The sequence below is a fragment of the Oryctolagus cuniculus genome, chromosome 14 (genome assembly GCF_051225735.1).
Source record: "Oryctolagus cuniculus isolate XC-2025 breed Fujian yellow rabbit chromosome 14, ASM5122573v1, whole genome shotgun sequence".
NCBI lineage: Eukaryota > Metazoa > Chordata > Mammalia > Lagomorpha > Leporidae > Oryctolagus > Oryctolagus cuniculus.
Window position 1 is genome coordinate 90177473 of NC_142880.1, and position 11439 is coordinate 90188911.

General features: G+C 48.5%; 1 protein-coding gene across 4 annotated transcripts in view; it reads left to right on the top strand.

The window, feature by feature from the left end:
• Positions 1-11334, top strand: part of RAD17 (RAD17 checkpoint clamp loader component) — a 40232-nt gene extending 28898 nt beyond the window's left edge. For all 4 annotated transcript variants that reach the window (XM_089313242.1, XM_051853422.3, XM_089313243.1 and 1 more), the window contains 3 exons: positions 1498-1618; positions 4729-4786; positions 10465-11334. In XM_089313242.1, the coding sequence (XP_089169368.1) occupies positions 1498-1618; positions 4729-4786; positions 10465-10729 (444 nt within the window). In that variant the 3' untranslated portion in view covers positions 10730-11334. The remainder of the gene's footprint in view (positions 1-1497; positions 1619-4728; positions 4787-10464) is intronic.
• The last annotated feature ends 105 nt before the right edge of the window (positions 11335-11439 follow it).

The following is an 11439-nucleotide window of genomic DNA, read 5'->3' on the forward strand; positions in this document are numbered from 1 at the left end:
TAAAATTACAAAGATCTGTTATACTACATGGTGACTATACTAATGTGTAGCAGTGTACAGTTATGCTTTGTTCACATGTCCTGAGAATTGGTACCTTTGGGCAGTTTTCTTGTGTGAACATGAGAGAATGTTCTTAGACAAACATACATAGTATATAGATCAGTCGCTTGACATGCCTTGATACAATCAAGAGACAAGGTAAGCACAATATGTAGGTGGCTGCAGCCAACAACATGGCATACTGTCTTACCATAAAGGTTTTCTTTTATAGAAGTAGGACTACACACTAAAATAATAATAAGGCTGGGTGGTGTGGCACAGCAGGCTAGGTTACTACTTGGGATGCCCATACCCGTGTTAGAGTACAGTTTGAGTCCTGGGTACTCTACTTGCCATATGGCTTCCTCCTAATGCATCTCTGGAAGCAGTGGATGATGACCCAGTAATAGGGTTCCTGCCATCCACGTGGGAGACCTGGATAGAGTTGCAGGCTTTTAGCTTTGGCCTGGGCCAGCCCTGGCTGTTGTGGGCACTTGAGAAGTGAACAAGGTTATGAAAGATCTCTGTTTCTGTGTATATCTCTCTCTCTTGCTCTGCCTTTTTGAAAAAATAAAAATATATTTTTAAATAAATAATTGTTGTTAATGTGAAATAGCTGTGTTGGTAAAATGCTTTATTGGATAATGCTAGGAAAATTATAAAACACTTATTTGACAGGCTCTTTTTTTCCCACTGATATTTATTTATTTGAAAGAGTGACAGAGGGGCCGTTGCTGTGGTGCAGTGGGTTAATGCCCTGGCCTGAAGCACTGGCATCCCATATGGGTGCCAGTTTGAGACCCGGCTGCCCCACTTCCAATCCAGCTCTCTGTTATGGCCTGGGAAAGCAGTAGAATATGGCCCAAGTCTTTGGGCCCCTGCACCCGCGTGGGAGACTCGGAAGAAGCTCCCGGCTCCTGGCTTAAGATCGGTGCAGCTCCAACCTGTGCGGCCATCTGGAGAGTGAACCATTGGATGAAGACTTCTTCTCTCTGTGACAATGACTTTCAAATAAATAAGTAAATCTGAAAAAAAAAAAAAAAAAAAGTGACAGAGGGAGTGACACAGAGAGATCTTCATTCCCAAATAACCATGATGAGGGTTGAGCCAGGCCAAAGTCAGAAGCCTGGAACTCAACTCTATTTAGATCTTCTAGATGTGGGTGACAGGGCCCCAAGTCCTGAGGCAGTCCTCACCTGCTTTCCCAGATGCCTTAGCAGGGATCTGGATCGGAAGTAGAGCAGGCAGGACTTGAACCGGCACTACAGTATGAGATGCCAGCGTCACAGGTGGTGGCTTAACCCGCTGTACCACGATGCCAGCACCTAGAGAAGCTTAAAAATGTTTATGGTATGTAAAATCATATACTTTGGGATATAATAAACTTCATTTGTCTAGGAATATATTATCATATGTTTTGCTTATTTTTCTTTCATAATTCTTTATTTTTCCATGTAGTATCGGGAAAATTGCCTGGCAGCAAGAGCACTTTTTTCTGACTTCTGCGTGTCAGCTTTGTGCCTCCAAACCCAGCTGTTGCCGTACCTTGCTCTGTTAACCATTCCAATGAGAAATCAAGGTAATAACAGGGTTTCCTTTTTCCTAAGAGGTTGTGTTTTATATCATTAGGTTCTTGCGGATCGGTTCATTGCTAAATGAGGGGACTTCAAAAAGTTTGTAAAGGGAGTGGTGCTGTGGCACATTGGGTTAAGCTGCCACATGCAGTGCCAACATCCCATATTGGCACTGGTTTGTGTTCTGGCTGCTCCACTTCCAATCCAGCTCTGTGCTAGTGGCCTGGGAGAGCTGTGGAAGATGGCCCAAGTGTTTGGGCCCCTGCCACCCATGTGGGAGACCCAGATGAAGCTCCTGACTTCAGCCTGGCCCAGTGTTGGCCATTGCAGCCATCTAGCGGATGAAAGATCTCTCTCTCTCTCTATCTCTCCCTCCATCTTTCTAACATTGACTTTCAAAATAAATAAATATATCTTTTAAGAAAAGGCTCATTTCAAGAGTAGCCGTAGACTTGAACTCTCCTGTCCTGTTTTCAAATAGAGTCAGTTCCTTTGGAGAAAGCGTCAGAGCTCTTTGTTCTGTGACTGCCCTCGCTCTGGGCAGAGTCTGAGCCACTGCCCTGTGTGGGTGCGCGGCTGCAGAGGTGGAGCCGCATCGTCTTGGCTGGCCGCTGCTGGTGTGGGCCTTCAGCTCTGTTACTGAGCGGAGGCAAAGGAGAGTACAGCTGGGGCACAGGGCAGTACCCCTGGGTGGAGCATCTGCCTGTGAGTGGGCTGCAAAGAGAAAAGCCCCAGACTCCTTACTGCACTTGCTAGGAAGGAGCTCTGGTATTGCCTGCACCCAACTGGAATGAAGTCCCCACCAGGCTGAGCTAGGGGTGAGGAGGAGAGGAGAGGAGATAGTGGCTCATATGCCACAGACTCTGCTTGTTAGATTTTCTTGAATAGATGTTTCTTCATTTGCTCTATGCTCTTAGATCAATTCTCAGAGACTTTAAATGACTCATTTTGTATAGTTTTTACCTATTTGCTTATCTCACTGGAGAGTGGGTACAGAAGAGCTGATACAGTCATCTTGTGTCTTTTTTTTTTTTTCCTTCTGAAATTTTTCATTACAATAAAACACAATAACATAAACTTCATCATCCTAACCATTGTTAAGTAGACAGTTTGGTAGCATTGAGTATATTTACCTTGTTGTGCAGCTATATTCAGAACTTTTCCCTCATAAAATTGAAACTTTGTGACCATTAAACATCAATTCCCCATTTCTCCCTCCCCATAGCCTTTTTTTTTTTTTTTTTTTTTTTTAATTTTTTATTTTTTGACAGGCAGAGTGGACAGTGAGAGAGAGAGAGACAGAGAGAAAGGTCTTCCTTTGCCGTTGGTTCACCCTCCAATGGCCGCCGCTGCAGCCGGCGCACCGCGCTGATCCGATGGCAGGAGCCAGGATCCAGGTGCTTTTCCTGGTCTCCCATGGGGTGCAGGGCCCAAGCACCTGGGCCATCCTCCACTGCACTCCCTGGCCATAGCAGAGAGCTGGCCTGGAAGAGGGGCAACCGGGACAGAATCCAGCGCCCCGACCGGGACTAGAACCCGGTGTGCCGGCGCCGCAAGGTGGAGGATTAGCCTATTGAGCCACGGCGCCGGCTAGCCTTTTTTTTTTTTAAAGATTTATTTATTTATTTGAAAGTCAGAGTTACACACACACACACAGAGAGAGAGAGAGAGAGAGAGAGAAAGAGAGAAAGAGAGAGAGAGATCTTCTATCCAGTGGTTCACTCCCCAGTTGGCTGCAACGGCAGATGCCAGTGCTTCAGGCCAGGGCATTAACCCGCTGCCCCACAGCACCGGCCCCCCTTCCCCATAGCCTTGAACAACCACTCTTCTGTTTAATGTCTCTATGAATTTGACTATTATAGATATTTTATAAAGGAGAATCATGATATATTTATCCTTTTGTGACTGGGTTATTTCACTTAATATATGTCATCAAAGTTTATACATGTGGTACCACACATCCAATTACCCTCATTTTTAAGCCTGAATAATATTCATATAACACATTCCATATATATTATCCACTCCTGGGCACTTGTGCTGTGTACACCCCTGACCGTTGAGCATAATGCTGCCGTACACATGGATGGTCAGTTGCCTTTTCATTTCTTCAAGATATATCCAAAAGTAGAAATGTCTGGATCTTATAATAATTCTGTCTTGGGAGGACCCACACCATATTCCATTTACCATCATTTTTATTTTTTTTTTATTTTTTTTATTTTTGACAGAGTGGACAGTGAGAGAGAGAGACAGAGAGAAAGGTCTTCCTTTGCCGTTGGTTCACCCTCCAATGGCCGCCGCGGCCAGCGCGCTGCAGCCGGCGCACCGCGCTGATCCGATGGCAGGAGCCAGGAGCCAGGTGCTTTTCCTGGTCTCCCATGGGGTGCAGGGCCCAAGCACCTGGGCCATCCTCCACTGCACTCCCTGGCCACAGCAGAGAGCTGGCCTGGAAGAGGGGCAACCGGGACAGAATCCGGCGCCCTGACCGGGACTAGAACCCGGTGTGCCGGCGCCGCAAGGTGGAGGATTAGCCTATTGAGCCGCGGCGCCGGCCAGCCATCATGTTTTTCATAGCAGCTTCACCGTTTTACATCTCCACCTCCAGTGCAAGAGGATTAGTTTCTCCACATCCTCACCAACAGACCTTATTTTATATTTGATAACAGCCATTGTAATAGGTACCGAGTAGTATCATTGTGGCTTTAATGTGCATTTCTCTAAAGTTGGTGATGCTCAGGAGTAGGCCTTGTGGCACAGCAGATCCAGGCAATGCTTGGGACATCGTGTCCCATATCAGAGAGCCAGTTCAAGTCTCAGCTGCTCTGCTTCAGATCCAGCTTCCTGCTAGGATGCAGTGGATGAAGGCTCAAGTGCTTTTGCCCCTCTACCCACGTAGGAGGCCCAGATGGAGGTCCTGGCTCCCCCAACCCTGGCTGTCGCAGGCTTTTGAGATGTGAACCAGCAGATGGAAGATCTCTCTCTCTTTCACTCTATTTCCATTGCTCTGCCTTTTGATAGATGAAAATGAATAAACACCATGTTCCATGTGCTTATTGGTCATTTTATATTTTCTTTGAATAATTATTTTAAACTTTTTAAAATCTATTTTCAGCTCAGATTTCTTTTATCCAAGATATTGGAAGACTTCCTCTGAAGCGACACTTTGGAAGGTAAGCTCATCATCTTGTTTTCCAAAGAGCTGTTACTGCAGTAGGCAGTGAATAGTCACACAACCAACAAATGTTATCTGTAGAATCCAAGAATTACATACTGGGAGCAGGTGTTGTGGCACAGTGTGTTAAGCCACCACTTGGGATACCCACATTCCATATCATAGTACCTGGGATTGAGTCTTGCCTCCACTTTTTTTTTTGGACAGGCAGAGTTAGACAGTGAGACAGAGAGAAAGGTCTTCCTTTTTCCGTTGGTTCACCCCCCAAGTGGCCTCTATGGCCGACGCGCTGCGCCAATCTGAAGCCAGGAGCCAGGTGCTTCTTCCTGGTCTCCCGTACGGTGTAGGGCCCAAGGACCTGGGCCATCCTCCACTGCACTCCCGGGCCACAGCAGAGAGCTGGACTGGAAGAGGAGCAACCTGGACAGAATCTGGCACCCCTCCGGGACTAGAACCCAGGGTGCCAGCGCCACAGGTGGAGGATTAGCCCATTGAGCCGTGGCGCCGGCCTGCCTCCACTTTTGATCCAGCTTCTTGCTCATTTGTCTGGGAGGTGGCAGATGATCATCCCAGTATTTGGGCCCCTGCCACTCATGTGGAAGACCTGAATGGAGTTCCTGGCTCCCAGCTTTGGCCTGGCCCAGGCCCAAGTTACTGCAGACATTGGGGAGTGAATCAGTGAATGGAACATCTCCCTGTCTCTGTCACTTTGCCTTTCAAATATATGAATAAAAACTTTAAAAAAGAATTACATATTGTTGTCAGTAATTAAAGACCGTATAATTATGTTAGGAACCCTTCATTTTATGAAATTTATTTTTAATTAATTATTTGAAAGTCAGGGTTAGACAGAGAGAGATCTTTCATCTGCTGGTTTACTCTCTCGGTGGCCACAACGGCCAGGACTGGACCAGGCCAGAGCCAGGAGCCAGGAGCTTCTTCAGAGTCTTCTGTGTGTGTGGTAGGGGCCCAAACATTTGGGCTGTCTTCCACTGCTTTTCTCAGGCCATTAGCGGGAAGCTGGATCCGAAGGGGAGCAGCTGGAACTCAAACCAGCCTCCATATGGGATGCCAGCAGCTTAACCTGCTCCGCGACGATGCTGGCCACATTTAGTTAAATTTAACAGCATATTTTCTCGTACTTCAAAGGAAGTACATTGGGCCAAATAGAATCATGGACTCACAAAGGCAGAAGAGTTCAGAACCAAGGCCTTCACCACCAGGCAGTCAACGAAATGCCGCCACAGAGATATACTCAGTTCCCCAGCCAGGAGACAGGGACTTGAGACATCGCGCCAGGCCAGCAGGGAGTACCTCGTCGCCCCTTGTCAGCAGGAAATAGCTTTACAGACAGATCATCATCCCTCTACCCCTCCTGGACTTTTGGGGCTAATATAATCCCATACAACTCCTGCTTTATGAAAAACAAAAGGGGGGAGTGTTAGTAAGATGGCGCAGTCTTATCTATGGCACGATCTACACCCTGACACCATCCTAGGCTCTAGCCTCCGCCACCATGGCTGGAAGCCAGGTGACCCCATGGCCCAACCACCAGTGTCCGCTCCACTCCCATCATAATGGGATTCGCTGCTCCTACTTCCCTGCCCGCCCCCTGGCAAAGTTTTAACAAGACCTGTTCCTGAACACACAGCTCTCTTTCTCTCCGTCTCTGTCTCTCTCTCGATCTCTCTCTCTCAATCTCTTATGCTCTCTTTCTCCCTCTGTCCTTCTTCACCCCTTCCTTCCGGTCTGTCAGATTTCCCCCAATAAACCCTTTCCCTTAAAAAAATTAAAAATGTTAACTTCAACAAAACCTTGCAATTCTAGAAACCCCTTCCCAGCCTACCTGCCAAGTGGTGTTCTTAGCCTATACTTGCAGTGACCAAAAACTGCATCACAGAGTGGCAGTATCATTTGAATTTCCCTGTTTTAGAAAAAGCAGGCCGGCGCCGTGGCCCAATAGGCTAATCCTCTGCCTTGCGGCGCCGGCACACCGGGTTCTAGTCCCAGTCGGAGCGCCGGATTCTGTCCCGCTGCTCCTCTTCCAGGCCAGCTCTCTGCTGTGGCCCAGGAGTGCAGTGGAGGATGGCCCAGGGCTTTGGGCCCTGCACCCCATGGGAGACCAGGAGAAGCACCTGGCTCCTGGCTTTGGATCAGCGCGGTGTGCCGGCCGCGGCGGCCATTGGAGGGTGAACCAACGGCAAAAGGAAGCCCTTTCTCTCTGTCTCTCTCTCTCTCTCCTCTCTGCCTGTCAAAAAAAAAAAAAAAAGAAAAGAAAAAGAAAAAGCAGACAGGCCAGCTCTGCGGCTCAATAGGCTAATCCTCCGCCTGCAGCGCCGGCACCCCGGGTTCTAGTGCCGGTTGGGGCACCGGATTCTGTCCCGGTTGCCCCTCTTCCAGGCCAGCTCTCTGCTGTGGCCCGGGAGGGCAGTGGAGGATGGCCCAAGTGCTCGGGCCCTGCACCTCATGGGAGACCAGGAGAAGCACCTGGCTCCTGGCTTCGGATCAGCACGGTGTGCCGGCTGCACCGGCCATTGGAAGGTGAACCAACGGTAAAAGGAAGACCTTTCTCTCTGTCTCTCTCTCTCACTGTCCACTCTGCCTGTCCAAAAAAAAAAAAAAAAAAAAAAAAATAGAAAGAAAGAAAGAAAAAAGAAAAGAAATAACAGACAAGCAAATATGGAGATATTATGTACTGATAAAATAAATTCTGCACTAATATGAGCAACTAACACAAGGCTATACCTCAATTCACCTTACTTGTCAAGTAGAATTAAATACTCTGATATTTTTAAAAGGTTTAGAAAGGGTGGTTTCCAGGGCTGAGGTAGACAGTAGAAACGACATCAGGTATACCTCCTACCTTTTCTCCTATTTCTTGTCCCCAGTGGAAAACTGCTGTCTGGGCTTCCTTCCCCCCTCACACGTTCAGTAAGGCCTTACAGTGTTGGTTTATTCTGGAAAATGCATTGGCTGTGTGGTGCCTGTCTTTCATGTTATGGAGAGACAGTGATGGACGGTCTTTTTTTTTTTTTAAGATTTATTTGTTTATCCGAAAGTCAGAGTTACACACAGAGAGAAGGAGAGGCAAAGAGAGAGAGAGAGAGGTCTTCCCTTTGCTAGTTCACTCTCCAATTGGCCGCAACAGCCGGAGATGTGCCGATCCAAAGCCAGGAGCCGGGAGCTTCTTCCGGGTCTCCCACGTGGGTGCAGGGACCCAAGGACTTGGGGCATCCCCCACTGCTTTCCCAGACACATTAGCAGGGAGCTGGATTGGAAGTGGAGCAGCCGCTACACCACAGCACCGGGCCTGATGGACGGGTCTTAAAGCATCGTCCCACTAGGAAGTGAGCAGGAGTCAAACCTGCAGGAACTGTGCTCTTCCCTCAGCTTCCTCTGCGTCACAGCAGGGCCCGATCTGTGGATGGCTCCTGTCCCCACAAGAGCGTGATCGAAATGGAGGGCCAGCGTGTTTTCTCTCCCTAACGAAATATAAACGATCGGGAGTTTTCCCTGTTTATTATGAGATCAACTGCTGATCTGGGTGGGAGGCAGGGTTTACTGGTGTTTTGACTAGCACTGTTAGGTTTCATTTTACTGGTTATTTAATGTGATCTTTGATTCATAATGATTCTTACTAAATATTAACAGTTAACTTAATTTTTACTAGCTGTGTGATTTCTTTTTTGTAATTCAACCAAAACGATGGTTTTTTTACATTTTCTATCTTTTCAACTTTGTTTTTTATCACAGCCTTTTTGATAAAATTTTTTTTTTTTTTTTTTTTTTGACAGGCAGAGCGGACAGTGAGAGAGAGAGACAGAGAGAAAGGTCTTCCTTTGCCATTGGTTCACCCTCCAATGGTCGCCACGGCCGGCGCGCTGTGGTCGGCGCACTGTGTTGATCCGATGGCAGGAGCCAGGTACTTATCCTGGTCTCCCATGGGGTGCAGGGCCCAAGCACTTGGGCCATCCTCCACTGCACTCCCGGGCTACAGCAGAGAGCTGGCCTGGAAGAGGGGCAACCGGGACAGAATCCGGCACCCCGACCGGGACTAGAACCCGGTGTGCCGGCGCCGCTAGGCAGAGGATTAGCCTGTTGAGCCATGGCGCCGGCCGATAAATTATTTTACACATCAAATACTATTTACTTAGGATAGATTCCTAGGAGTGAAACTGATGTTCAGTAGGGTTAGAATTTCTGAGACACTTGCTCTGAATGCCAGATTGCTTGTGAGAATGTCTGCCATGGGGCCAGAGTTGTGGTGCAGCAGGTGAAGCCACTACTTGTGTGTCAGCATCTGTACTGGGTGCTGGTTCATGTGCTGACTGCTCCACGTGACACCCAGCTTCCTGCTAACGTGCCTGGGAAGCCAGCGGAGGATGGCTCAACTACTTTGGTCCCTGCCACCCATGTGGGAGACGAGAACCGGATGGAGTTCCTGGCTCTTGGCTTCAGCCTGGTCCAGGTCTGGCTGTTGTGCCCATTTGGGGAGTTAACCAGCAGTTGAAGATATACATCCGTCTTTGTCTCTGTTTCACTCTGCATTTCAAAATAATTTTTTTTAATTTGCAAGCTTTATAACCCTTAACAGTGCTCTTTTCTCCTAACCCTTGCTCTATCATTTTAAAAGTATCTTTGCTTGTTAAGAAGGTGAAAATAATTAGGTCACTCATTTCCATTTTAAAAATTATAAATTAGCCGGCGCTGCGGCTCACTAGGCTAATCCTCCGCCTGCGGCGCCGGCACACCAGGTTCTAGTCCCGGTTGGGGAGCCGGGTTCTAGTCCCACCTGCTCCTCTTCCAGTCCAGCTCTCTGCTGTGGCCCGGGAGGGCAGTGGAGGATGACCCAAGTGCTTGGGCCCTGCACCCGCCTGGGAGACCAGGAGGAAGCACCTGGCTCCTGGCTTCGGATCAGCGCAGCATGCCGGCTGTAGTGGCCATTTGGGGGGTGAACCAATGGAAGGAAGACCTTTCTCTCTCTCTCTCTCTCTCTCTCTCTCTCTCTCTCTCTCTCACTGTCTGTAACTCTGTCAAAAAAATTTTTTTAAATAAATTATAAATTAAATTGAATAACATTTAGTAACACTTATATTGTTTTTTAAGTTTTCTGCCCATTTTTCTATTTAATTTTTTTCAGTTTCAGTTTATAAGACCTCTTTCTGAAGACATTCGTTAAGCATTTTTGTGTTCTAAGTGCTGAGGGTTTAATTGCGGTTTAAAATTTCCCTCATGGGTTTGCTTCTGTAGGTAAACTAAAGGGACAGCACGAGGAGATGGCTTCATAACGCTAGACACAGCTGTGGTACAGCCGAAAGGAATTCCCTCCTTTTTTTGAGATTTATTTGTTTGTTTGACATGCAGAGTTACAGAGAGGCAAAGTCAGAGAGATTTCCCTCTGCTGGTTAATTCCCCAAATGGCCGCAAAGGCCAGAGCTGGGTGGACCTGAAGCTAGGAGCTTCCTCTGGGTCTCCCACGTGGGTGCAGGGGCCCAAGGACATCTTCTACTGCTTTCCCAGTCCATAGTAGAGAGCTGGATCTCAAATGGGGCAGCCAGGACTGGAACCGGTGCCCATATGGGATGCCGGCACTGCAGGCCGTGGCTTTACCCACTGTGCTACAGCGCCGGCCCCTCCTTGCTTGTTATTAATGCACACACTGTGGCTGTCTGACAGGTTGAAGATGGAAGCCCTGGCCGACGGGGAGCATGGAATGTTGGACCCTGAGAGTGGAGACGAGGTGCAGCGCAATGAAGGGCAGTGGCCTGAGGAGACGCCAGCTGACCCCGCGCAGGCCGCCCAAGCCGAAGCCTGGTCTCTGCCTCTGAGTCAGGGCAGCGCGGCGGAGCTTCCCGCCAGCCAGCCGCAGCCCTTCTGCTCCCAAGCAGATGTGGAGGAAGACAGCTGGGTGATAGAAGACTGTGAGAGTGACGGCCCCTAGACGGCAGCCTGCGGGATGATCCCAGCGGGATGGTCACCTCGGTGGTCCCTGAGCAGGGTCAAGATGCGTGATGATCCCTGCGGGATGGTCACCTCGGTGGTCCCTGAGCAGGGTTAAGATGCGCGATGATCCCTGCGGGATGGTCACCTCGGTGGTCCCTGAGCAGGGTTAAGAGGCTTTCCTAGCGAATTTCACAGTTTGTTAATTCTTCACTCGGTAGGACTTCCTCACAGGGCACTGACTCTCTTCTGTCCTCGGCACAGATCAAGCCTGCAAGGGATCTGTAATGTTTCCTCTAGTATTTATTCAGTTTTGCGAGTGGTTTCGGGAGAGGAGGTCAGTGTGTATGAAGTGTGTTTGAACCTGATGCCAAAACCCAGGAAATGTGAAGAACGATCCAGGACGCGGAATCCGGGGGTTGTAAATACGAATACAGGCAGTTCAGGGTGCGTTACGAATGTAAATAAAACTTGGTGCCTTATTTACAGTTTCTATGGCCTCTGTCTTCTCAGATACGCTTTCTGTGTGTTGTACAGTTAAGTATTTTAGATACTTTTGGGAAAGTATTTGCATAATTTATATCAAAATTAAAATGTTGAATCACGCCTTGTCTCTCCTGCCTGCACCGTCTGCTGGGTGCCCCGGGTTCCCCAAGTTTCAAAGCTAGGGGAGGGTGAGGATGCGGGCGGCCTTGCCGCCGGACCTCCCGG